At 38.2% G+C, this 12,251-nt stretch overlaps 1 protein-coding gene across 3 annotated transcripts in view; it reads left to right on the top strand.

Annotated features, from left to right (window-relative positions):
* dpf1 (double PHD fingers 1) overlaps positions 1–7,628 on the top strand; it is a 50,715-nt gene extending 43,087 nt beyond the window's left edge. For 2 of the 3 annotated variants that reach the window (XM_077541554.1, XM_077541553.1), the window contains exons 10-13: positions 1,445–1,557; positions 3,555–3,698; positions 3,783–3,864; positions 5,125–7,628. In XM_077541554.1, coding sequence (XP_077397680.1) covers positions 1,445–1,557; positions 3,555–3,698; positions 3,783–3,864; positions 5,125–5,195 — 410 coding nt within the window. In that variant the 3' untranslated portion in view covers positions 5,196–7,628. The remainder of the gene's footprint in view (positions 1–1,444; positions 1,558–3,554; positions 3,699–3,782; positions 3,865–5,124) is intronic. The other variant, XM_077541555.1, reaches the window with a different exon arrangement.
* Positions 7,629–12,251: the final 4,623 nt, after the last annotated feature.

Genomic DNA, 12,251 nt, shown 5'->3' with positions numbered 1-12,251 from the left:
AAACCAAAATCACAACGGTGAACAGGAAGCCGACAAACAGTTCTTCAGAGATAAAAGTGACTCACCTCCATTTCACCAATTTATTGTGGCCATGTCAACAGAACACACAATCTGATGAAGTCCCCGAGGCCAAAATGTTCGTGGACATGAACGGAATAAATTGCTGAAATTGAGACAGTCAACTTCATCCTGAAGTTATGCATTTTTATTCTTTGTAACTACAGTATAGCCTATTTAAGGCACCACATTGTATTGAAAAATATGAAAAAGATGTACTTTTTTTCCTCCTTCATTGTATTGATGCGTGGACAACATTTATTTATTTTGTTTGTTTCTTGAACACATTTTTATGTGTTCTTCATACAGCAAGGAGTTAAAATAAAATTAAAGTGAAATATAGAAGAAGGCCCTACGGAGCTTAGTTATTATGGTTATACATACTCAGAATTAAAATGTGCGTTTGTCCACATTCTAATTGGTTCACTGACTACAATGTTTTATTTTATTTTGTTTTTGTAATAAAATTAAACATAGTTTTGGGTTTCACCTTCCTGTGTGAAAATAAACAAATGTGTAGAATCATGTTGTAAGTTGCATGCATTTTCCATATACCATTAATGTTTGGTGGGGGGGTTTCCTCCCGATTTTCGAACATGAATTTAGGCTGTGAATAGAAATCAAGTATGATATTGTCTGTACATGTACCATTTATGATCTTATACATCCATTTGTGTCTTGAGTGGAGTGAATGCTAAAAACATTGTAAATTATTAATAATGCACTAATTGAATATGACAGGTCTGCTGTATTCTTATTTGCTTTTATGTATAGTATTTGTATATAAATATTGTCCATTTAGTATTTCTTTTTTATCTAAAAATAAAAAATAAAACCAAAAAGATGTACATGATTTGTAATGAATAGGCTAAAGCATGCAAAACACTGGTATGGTCCTTTTCTTTAAAGTAGAAAATTGCAAGTAAAGGAAATCTGGATTACATTTTTTGTATTTAATTATTTGCATTCGTTAGAGTAGAGAGTAACTGTAAGATGGAAAAATGTTGATTGGAAAAGGTACAGTAGCATTTGGATAGCAATGCAAACAAATGCTTAACAAAGTAGCTGCTTGGTATTGTTTTGACTTTACCAAATACTGTACCTTGATTATTATTCACAAAATACCACTAGATTTCATGTGTCACTATAAAATTTCACATAAATTATACAGTATATGCAAAACAGATGCTATCGGAAAATAATTTCCATTTTTTTAATGAAATCGGATGTCAACATCTCTCATATCTGAATCAATCAAGAAGTAATCCAATTAATGGTTAGATGGCCGGCAAAGTTCAAAGTACAGAAAGTAGTGGTGAAAATTGTGTGGGCATGTGCGTGTGTGTGTGTGTGTGTGTGTGTGTGTGTGTGCATGTGGCGCACCCAGGCCACCCGTCCTGTCTGCAGTTCACAGTGAACATGACAGCTGCAGTGAGGACTTATCGCTGGCAGTGCATCGAGTGCAAGTCCTGCAGCCTGTGCGGCACCTCTGAGAATGACGTAAGATTTCACTCCATAGGAAATTAGTGGAAAATATAGGAAAAAAAAAAAAAAGAGTAATCTCTCTATGATACTGTACTTTAATTGGTTGAGAATGGAACATTTGCCCAGCAACAGGAATGCCACTGCACCTGCTTTGTGCACATGTGCAAACAGCAAGGCCTGCTCTTGTTGGACACTTTAGTTTATGATTACAGAATGAAATCAATAAAGCTTTATGTTCAGTAATTACAATATTTTGTACAACATTTTTTTAAACTCCCATTACAAAAGACCATTTCAGTGTATAGTTCATGTTCCTGTTATGTGGCTGCAAACACACACCCACGCACACACTCACAGAGGTTTTTTTTATTATTATTTTTATTTATTTATTTTTTTATGTCAGATATTGCTGATATATAAATATATATATTCGTTCAAAGAAATTAAACTTTTAATTAGGCTTGACATAATCAGGAATTTGGCACGGTAGGTGACTGGTTAGCACGTCTGCCTCCCAGTAATGAGGACTCGGGTTCGAGTCCAGGCTCCACCCAGTCCTTCCTGGGTGGAGTTTGCATGTTCTCCCCATGCTTGCGTGGGTCTTCTCCGCGTACTCCGGTCTCCTCCCACATTCCAAGAACATGCATGGCAGGTTAATTGGGTGCTCCAAATTGTCCCTAGGTGTGCTTTTGAGTGCGGATGGTTGTTCGTCTCTGTGTGCCCTGCAATTGGCTGGCAACCAGTTCAGGGTGTACCCAGCCTACTGCCCATAGCCAGATGGGATAGGCTCCAGCACCCCCCGCAACCCCTGTGAGGAACAAGCGGTTCAGAAAATGGATGGATGGATAATTAGGAAATTTTAGCCTATCAGCGATCAATGAATTAAAAAAAACAAAACAAAAAAAACACATAATCAGATCATCCAATCAGATGATCACCGATTCAGTCAGAAGGTGGAGCAATATAGCTACACTATAAAAAAAAAATAAAAATGTATAATTGACATCAATTGAAATGCATGGGGGGTGAGCTCTTCAAAAACTGCCGATTAAATATAACATGTTTTATTTTGTGGAGCCAATCAATGACATAAATGATTGGTTGGGCAAACTATAAAACCTGAACTGTGAAATGGGCTCTTTGCACAAATCCACTACTTTCTGAACTCAACACCAGTCCTTCCTTTCCTGTCTTTCATGAGTGGACAAGATGATTAATCCAGGTGTGCCTGATCTCAGTAACTACAACAACATTGGCCAGACACACCTGGATTAATCAGTTTGTCCACTCATGAAAGACAGGAAACAAAAATGTGGTATTCAGTTCAGGAAGTAGTCTAGCTATTCAAAGAGCCCATATATGGCATTCTATTATTTTTTACTTTTTTTTTTTTTTAAATCATCTCCTCATGATGCAAATGTTTCAATTTCCTGGAAAATCTGAAAAAATGACTTGGGCGATTATTTTAAGAAGGCGTCGACATATGACTTTTGATTTGTGTCATATTTGATTCATCCGGTCAAAATGCTTTAAATTCATACATTTATAACTGTCAAAATTAGAATAATAAACAGACATATAAAACATATTAATATTTCCAAAAATCAGAAAGAACATTTCCCACTATTAATAAGTATAGTTGTCTCTCCTTTCTCAATTGGGGCGATCTTACAAGGTCGCTGGAAAAGCCATCAGCTGGGTGATACTGCCCTCTAATGGCTAAGCCGTGCAATGCATGTTTCAAATTATATACATCAGGGTTTTAATGGGGGAAAAAAACATTATACTCATGAAATAGAGGGTTCAAAATGTGTTGTAATTAATATAATACGTTGGGCTTTATAGGATTAAAACATGGCAGCTGATCACTGATTTTGCATAAAATGCAATAAATCGTCCAAACGAAATACCTCGCATTAGACCGCCTGTCTCCGTTGCAATGGTGTTAGTTGTGATCTGTGCAGTCGTACGTTTTAGATCGATTTTCTGCTACCAAATTGTCACTCCGCCAGGTGCATCTCCAAGACGCTCCTCCAGTTGTGCCGAACCGCCCGGCTTGGCGGAGACCGGTCTGCCAACCAAATTGGCAAACACGCACAGCCAGCCTTGCACCAATAGGGAAATCAAGATCCACCGGCATTTGCGCCACGGCGCAGGTGCGCTGTCTACAAAATGGAGCCCTCTATCTTATGAGTTGAATTGAGCAATTGTTTTGTTTTTTGTTTTTTTTTCTGTTCCAGGATCAACTGTTGTTTTGTGACGATTGTGACAGAGGTTACCACATGTACTGTCTGAGCCCTCCTATGTCTGAACCTCCAGAAGGTATGTACAGTAACACCTTTGCTAACCAAACCTAGCTTTTAATATACCAATTATTGGATTTTTTTTTTATTGCAATTTCAAGTGACATCATTATAAATCATCAAAAAAAATCTGTGAGCTGGTATATTTTATGTTCATCCTTCAACACACTACTGAATTTTAGAGCGTGCCTTCTAGTGCACATTGCTATGCTTACTGTATCAGGATTTTGAATGTTGTTGTCATGGAAATAGGTAACATACAGTAGTGTGTTTCCATGGCAAAAGCGTTATGTCACTGATTATACAGAAAGAGTGTCACTTTTATGCAGCACTCAGTCGGCCATGTTCATTTATTTTTTTTGACTAGTTATCTTTAATGTGTTTTATTTGCTGTAGAGGCACAATGTACATTAATGAACATTTCAAAAATAAAATATAAATGCACCAAATTATAGCCAAAAGGCTAATTTCCTGCTATAAGGAAGATGGCTAATATAAAGCAACATCAACAAAAGCAAAAATAAAAATCAATAATACAGACATAATACAAACAAAATAGTTAAAAGCAAAGCACGCATGACTGAAAACCATTTCTCTAAATTATGTTTAAATGAGATGTATGAGATGGACTCATCATATTTTGTGGGATTGATTTCCACTCCTGCGTTTTGCTGGCAACCAGTTCAGGGTGTACCCCGCCTACTGCCCAAAGCCAGCTGAGATAGGCTCCAGCACCCCCGCGACCCTTGTGAGGAGCAGTTGTTGACATATAATTTCTAAAATGCCTAAAATTTATGAGTGAAAAATTCAAGGATTGTATTCACTTTATCAACGTGATATTTAAACGTGAGAGTGATATTGAACATAATATCCCTGTGGAGATTTTTTAAAGTAGATTTCATATTATGTATTTTAACACACCGAGATGGGTTAGTGAGATATAAAAGTTAACTGGGAAAATTTAAATGTGTCAAATTTACCCTGGAGAACTGTACCAAACGCTAATGTTAGCATTCAGCAATCATTCATGAACTCTCACTGCATAAAACTGATTTTTACATATGAAGCATTTTTGTTTCTTAATGAATGTCACAAATCCAAACCCATACTAACCTACTTGTCAAATCCTTTCCACCCGCTAACCACGGGCCCAAATGTGATGCTCCGGCATCAAGCTTTTACAGCATTACTTAACACTCTGAGATGAAGGATTAATCTAAAAGTCTTCACAATAGCAGTGATTGAACTCATGATTTGTGTGTGTGCGTGTGTGTTCCAGGAAGCTGGAGCTGTCATCTGTGTTTGCGACAATTGAAGGAGAAGGCCTCAGCCTACATCACCCTCAATTAATCTGGCGAGCTAGCTTTGCGTGCCTCATCCTCTTGGCCCTTCATCCTGTCCCAAACATTCCCACCGTCGCCCTCTGTCTGTCTCCGAGTGCCGACGCGCCTTTGCGTTCCGACCCCGCGACCTTTGACTCAGCACAGGACTCAGCGAGTTCATCCGAACATCTTCTGAGGGGAGCTACACTGTAACTTCCAACGTCCGTTTGATGCTGTGAACGGATGACACAAGACCCCGACATGCAAACGCACGCGGATACTTTTCTCCTCTTGTGCAGAAGAATTCATCTGCTGGCAATAGGTTTGCTCACAAGAGATACACTCCAGTCTGCCAAGGGCACTTTGGAGGAATACTACTCCACTGGAGCCCCCTTAAGGGCCCTCAGAAGAGCCCTAATGATCTTTGGCTGCAACTCATTCAAGTAGCGAGTGAGAATTAACAAGACGGAAAAGGTGCAAAGCAGAGGACGTGGCTTGGAAGACCCTAGATAATAACGGGGCAGTATCTTTCACTCATACAAACTTTTGGAAAATGAACTTTTAAGGCTGATACAATGAACTTCTTTCTGCAGTTTCCAAGAATTGTACAGAATTCAGACTCTTTCAAAAACTAAACTCTATGGGTTCCATATCAATGATTTCAGAGCGGATTATGAGTGTCCAGTTAAAAATCTTCTGATTTAAAAAAAAAAAAAAAAAAAAGTTTTGGGGGTAGCGAGGAAATGACTGCTTATGCTGAGAAACTCTCCAAAACCCTTCCACTTCAGCGAGACAATGACTGTGAAGCCAACACATCACCACGTGCTTGCGTATTGTCAGTGTGTTGCGAATGTAGGGTCGTTGTTTGTCTGGCCTTTTTTTATGATTCATTTCCTTTTCATTTGCATGTTGTTATTTTTGATTGTTCGGGAAATGTTTATAATTGAACTCGAGAAGAAAGCACACTTAAATTGCAATAATGTCTTTGTGATAAGAGCTGTTTTGGCCAAATTAGGCGTGTTTTAAACTGTGTGTGTGCGTGCGTGCGGATCTGAGCAGTGCAGTAGTTGTAGCCGGCTCCACACTCAACTGGAGTTGCTTTACGTGAGGTGGTAGCAGTTGAGTAGTCGGGACGTCGTTTGAATGTGAGGAAAACTGAGATTTTCCCCGTCAAGGATGCGGGTGAGACGAAGGAATTGTTTTCAACAGGAAATGTCACAAGCTAATGCTCAAGTATGACGTATGTTCCAAACCAAATTCAAATGACTGCGTTTTGGAGTTCTCACTGTGACACACTTTGTCTACCAGCCATTCCACAACACCAATTCTGAAGTGATAAATGTTTGTTTTTGGTTTGTTATGGTGTGGTCTTACTCCTCTATCTCCTTTTTCTTTTAATTTGTCACAACACTCTCAATACTCACGGCCTCAAATTGTGGAATGAACAGCAGTTTTTGTCTTTTACTATTTAATTTTCCCTGCCTAAAATAATGTAATCTCACGGTCAGATATTTTATTTTATTTTATTTTATTTATTTTAATTCATTTATTTTAATTTTATTTAATTTATTTATTTTATTTTATTTATTTAATAGCCAATCCTATATATTATTATGGAGGACCAAAAGTGCCAAAATTCAAAATAAATAAATGACTAAATAAATAAATTACTAAAAGTGAAAATAAAAAATATATAACTTAAATTATATTTAAAAAAATATATATATAAATTGAAATAAATCCGTTTTTATTTTCACTTTTAGTAATTTATTTATTTAGTAATTTATTTATTTAGAGCAGACAGTGGACACGATCGTCGTCCATTGCTGGAGCTCTCCATTGCAAGCCGGGGAGACTTCCTTGTTCGCCGAGCTGCTCACTCGACCAATGACAGGCAGTTTACAACGGCGGAGTCCAACCCAAGACACGCTTAGGACCGCCCCCTCATTTGAATAACATTTCCACTTGGCAGTACCAAAACTGCCAAAATTCAAAATAAATAAATGACTAAATAAATAAATGACTAAATAAATAAATAAATGACTAAAAGTGAAAATAAAAACGGATTTATTTCCATTTATATATATATTTTTTTGGATATAATTTTCGAATTATATTTTTTAGATTCATTTTTATTTTAACTTTTAGTCATTTATGTATTTATTTAAGTCATTTATTTATTTTGAAATTTGGCAGTTTTGGTGCTCCATATATCCTATAACTCAAGCTCATTATGAACTAGCTGTACTTGCATCCAAATATGGCTGCTTAGCGTGTCACAGTCATTTGCACATTTGACACACAAACACTAGCATAATATAAACATCGATGAGTGTGATGAACAAAGTTTCAGTGACCCTCATGCCATTAGACTTCTCTCTCTCTCTCTCTCTCTCTCTCTCTCTCTCTCTCTCTCTCTCTCTCTCTCTCTCTCTCTCTCTCTCTCTCTCTCTCTCTCTCTCTCTCTCTCTCTCTCTCTCTGCACAATTAACCACTTAAACCAGCATGTATATATGTCACTCAACCAGAGAAGATCAAATGTTTCATTAAAGATGCAAGCTAGTATTTATTTTGGGGACTGTTGAGGACAAATAATAACCTGAGCCAGCATATCTAAACTTAAAGCAGTGGTTCTTAACCATGTTGGAGGTACTGAACACCACCAGTTCCTATGTGCATTCACCAAACCCTTTTTTTATTGAAAAATAAAATGTTTTTTGTTAAAGGCATAATGTGTAATAACTTGAGCCATCTAGTGGTGAACTAATAATGATTTTAAAAAAAAACACAATTGATTTTAATAATATGCAAAACAAATATATCCTATCACATTAATGTACTTTTTTTTTTAAAGGTCCCCTGAAATAAAATGTTCACTTTTTTAGGTTTTTGGTCATAAATATGCCTTATGCCCAAGTCCCCAAAGCTGTGAGATAACCGACCCATATTTCCCCATACTATGGATATCAAAGTAGCTCAAACAGTACTCTCAAACGGGCTGTTTCAGCAGTTCGGTTTTACACATCACTAGCCCCACCTTTTTTGGTTTTACACATCACTAGCTCAGCGCGAACTCCACCCTCACAATTTTCAACCCCTCCCCCCACAAACAGCAGAAGCAGGACACCATGGCAGCATAACAAGCCCATAGGAACTGCTCTGTACCAGAGTGTACAGAGGACAACAACAAAAATTTTCTTCTGCCACAGAAAGGCTTGTTGGTTGGACTTTATTTATACATTAAATATGCCCAAGCAACTCCCAAAACATGTGTTAGTTTGTGGCAAACATTTGACTGACGACTGCTTCAGGAGTTTGGGACAACACAAACGTGGATTAGCAGAACATCTTTCACTTATCAACTATTGAAACTAAAGCACGCAAAAAAGCATGTGCCAATATTCCTTCAGGTGTAAATATTCCTTCAGGTGCAGACGTGAAGACACAGTTTGTAAACAGGAGCGCATGGAAAAGACGAGACTTGGCCACGCCCAACATATTTTGTAGTCAAGAACACACAGATGTCTGGCGAGCCTTGGCCACACCCACCAAAATCCGCTTATTTGATGCTAGGCTAACAGTAGACCTTCCTAGTGGAGCCTGCAACTCTACAACAACATACAATTTTATGAAAATTTCTCTGATACAGTATTAGGGCGTCCAGAGGATGGTTGTCGTCATTGCTGCAAAGTTCATTTCAGGGGACCTTTAAATAATCTTAGGTCTAGCAAATGGTATATTACATGGGTGGAGCCTCACCTTACAAGAGGCTGCCATGTTTCGCTGCCATCTTCCTGCTATGGACTTTGCGAACGTAGTTAGACCTACTTACAGCTAGTGACAGACCCAATGCTTATCTTCCACAGCTGGGGCCTGCATGTGGTTGTCGCTGAGTCACGTCATTCAGGCTTCTGCCGCTTGTCATCCTCTGCTTTGCTCTCAAAAGCTTTTACTAGCTTCTTCCACTGCTATATAAGTAAAGATGGTATGACATTACCACCCACTCACTAGCCGTTCGATCCAGCCTGTAGCTCGGCTAACTCCCCCACGCTTATTCGCTAACTCCAGCCCACTCAGTCGCTTGCCGGGGTTCTCCCCGCCTGCTAAGTCGTCCTCGCTCGCCGAGATGCCCCCTCGCTCACGCCAAATGACACTATTGGTGGTAGGTTTGCGAAGTTTGGTCTCTCTGAGTCACCATAGTTCGCGTGCTTCAAAATATGTGTGCATTGGCTGCATTCTATTATTTGGCGACATCTAGTGGTCAACTATTACACACTGTACCTTTAACATTTTAAATTATTAAAACAACAATTAAATTATTTAAAAATAATAATAAGAAGAAATGAACAGGGAGAGGAGCCTTTTCATCAATTTTGACATTCTTCACCTTGAATTCAGCAAGCACTTTGTTCTTGAATTCGCCATCTCCATCCTAGTGTTCCTTTAGTTTTGCTAGAAAAGTAGTTGTGCTGGACTAGAATTGCTCAACTACAAATCATGTAGTTAAGGCACCGAGTCCCATCACTCAACGCTGTATTTATAGAGCACTTAAGGGGCAGCAGATAAACTGAAAACAGCAGAGGCCCTAGAATTGAACCTTGTGGAACACCATAGGCTACATTCTGTTGTGCATGTGAATTCATACTGCACATATTTGTCCAACCAATTTTGTTTTTGACATACAGTAGTTAGTATAAAGGGATTAAAATAAATGAAGAAATCACATTATGTACCATCACACAAGTCGACTACAAAGCACACCAAATTCCCTGTAGCACTGATAGGCTAATTATGCAATGTAGCGTGATTACCTGGCAGCTAATGTTGTCCAAGCAGACTGCGTAATCATGAATCACATAAATGGGGTGTGTGTCTTGACCTCCACCGAACCCCTGGGGTTTGATTAAACCCAGGTTAAGAACCACAGCCTTAAAGGAAACGTTGAAACTAATTTAGGAAATCATCTTTGAGATTTAAGATTCCAGATGTATGTTGTCTTTTACAAAGTGGGCAAAAAGGAAATATAATTTCCAATGTGCAGTAATGCGCAAAAGTCTTATTCCATCATTAGATTTGCTGTTTTAAAATGTCTACAATGCCACTCAATACAGCACAGACCTCCGCCAAAGTCAAACAAAAGTAACAAATAACAGAACGATCAGTGATGAGCGCCGTACTAATGTTTTGTTTGTGTGTCTGTTCATTAGTGAGGTTATTTCCGGGTTTATGGGGGGTGAAGAACCAACTGGCAGTGCCATTAGCATTCTGGGGGGCTGGCAGATGCAGTGATGCCAAACAAACTCGAATGGTGAAAATGCAACCCTGTGTCTGCACCTTCATCAAGTTTGGTTTTGTATGCTTTGCATTATCTTGCATCTGGCCCAGTTTTACTGTGACAAAATGACTGCTTTGAAAAAGGTAATTGAAACAACAACAAAAGATACTTTTGCACCCTACTGGACAGTTTGTCATAGAAAAGGCAATTTTGTTGACATGAATGACATGAAATGTTTCCAAAATTACATTTGATAGTCAATGATGGTTTAGTTAACAACAAGCAGAGACCAAAGTGTAACCCTTTTATTTGCTGCATTCTTTTTGGTCTTTCTTTTCTCACTCTGTTGGTATTGTATTGTATTGTATTGTATTGTATTGTACACCTGGGTGAATGCGCACACATCCAAGTGCGGAAGTTAACCACATTCCATACCAAATTTGAAGGAATTAGTACAAAAACGGTCATATGCTAGATTTTGGTTAAATATTTCTGGCGACTGTGCTTCTATTTAACACTTGAGAAAACATAGCCATCAAGCTGTGCTGAATATGCTTTCATGTTGCCATGAAAACAATGTTTTGACATAATGTTCAATTGAAAAAGTTATGTTTTGTTGAAATATTTGTATCGTGTTAATTGTACGTTTTTCCCCCAACATCCAATGAAAGTCTCTCATAGCAAGCTGTCATAATGCCCTTGTTAAAGCAGTCATCTGAGTGTGAAATCTCAATTTGTGTGGAAATAGCAGATTTCCGGTTGTTTGAGAGTTGGAATGTTTGCAAGTTTTGGATGGATGAAGATGATGTTAACTGAAAAGCCTTTAAATGAAAAGCTTTCCTGGCACTTAATGGTGGAGTCATTTTTTGATTGTACTATGTGAGAAGGATATGGCAGCCATTCATGACCTTATTGTAAATTGAAACCTAAAACATCCAGGTGCCCAATTTGTGGGGTGGCAACTGGCAAGGTCAGACTTGATCTGTTTTTTTTTTGTGTGTTTTTTTTTGTTTTTTTAATCCATTCTTGGCCTCTCTTGTAAATTCTCAGTCTGTGATTTTGCTTGCACTTTTTCATTTCCCCACCAAAAAGAAGATAATTATGAGAAGTGTGTGTGTAAGGGTGCACTTATCATTTTTTGTATCTTTTCCCCGCCCAAAATCTGATTGTCTTCTGTAAATAACCCTGGAAAAAAAGTTTTAATTTGTATTTTTTACCTTGAAAGGAAGATGAAATCTTCTGTGACACTTTTTATTCTCATGCTATCATCACTGCAATCATTGTCTGTAAATTCAACACCCTGCATTTTTTTTCTTCCCTTGATTCAGTTTTTTTTTTTTTCATTAAAATGATGAGATTGAAAAATAATGTGTTTGTGTTGTCCATTTGTGTGCAAATGGCTGCATTGATTTATTTATCTTTTTTGTGTGCTCAGACTCAGAGCCTATAAATGCAAGTTATTCAATCTGGGGAAATGTTCTTCCACATTTTCTTCCACTGCAATTATAAGGGTCTGATTGTAGGTGCCAGATGACCACCGTTTCATGGAATAGGTTCTAAAATGCTAAATAGTGATTTTCGAGAAGAGCACCCGAGTCACATTTTGTTGCTCTACATTGCTTCCTCTACATGGGCGGCGTGACTCAGTGGTAGAGTGGTCGTCTCTGCCGACATCCTAACAATTTCTGTTCGCCATTTGTCTACAGTGGACATGAGTACGCATGGCGTCTATGGCCTCATAATGTTCATCGACTGGGGGCCTCACAGAGGTGGCAAATCCAGGTCAAGAAAGTAAAAACCCTGCCACAA

The sequence above is a fragment of the Festucalex cinctus genome, chromosome 13 (assembly GCF_051991245.1).
Source record: "Festucalex cinctus isolate MCC-2025b chromosome 13, RoL_Fcin_1.0, whole genome shotgun sequence".
Lineage (NCBI taxonomy): Eukaryota > Metazoa > Chordata > Actinopteri > Syngnathiformes > Syngnathidae > Festucalex > Festucalex cinctus.
Note: the sequence above shows the minus strand (reverse complement) of the source record. Positions and strands in the feature narration are given on the sequence as shown.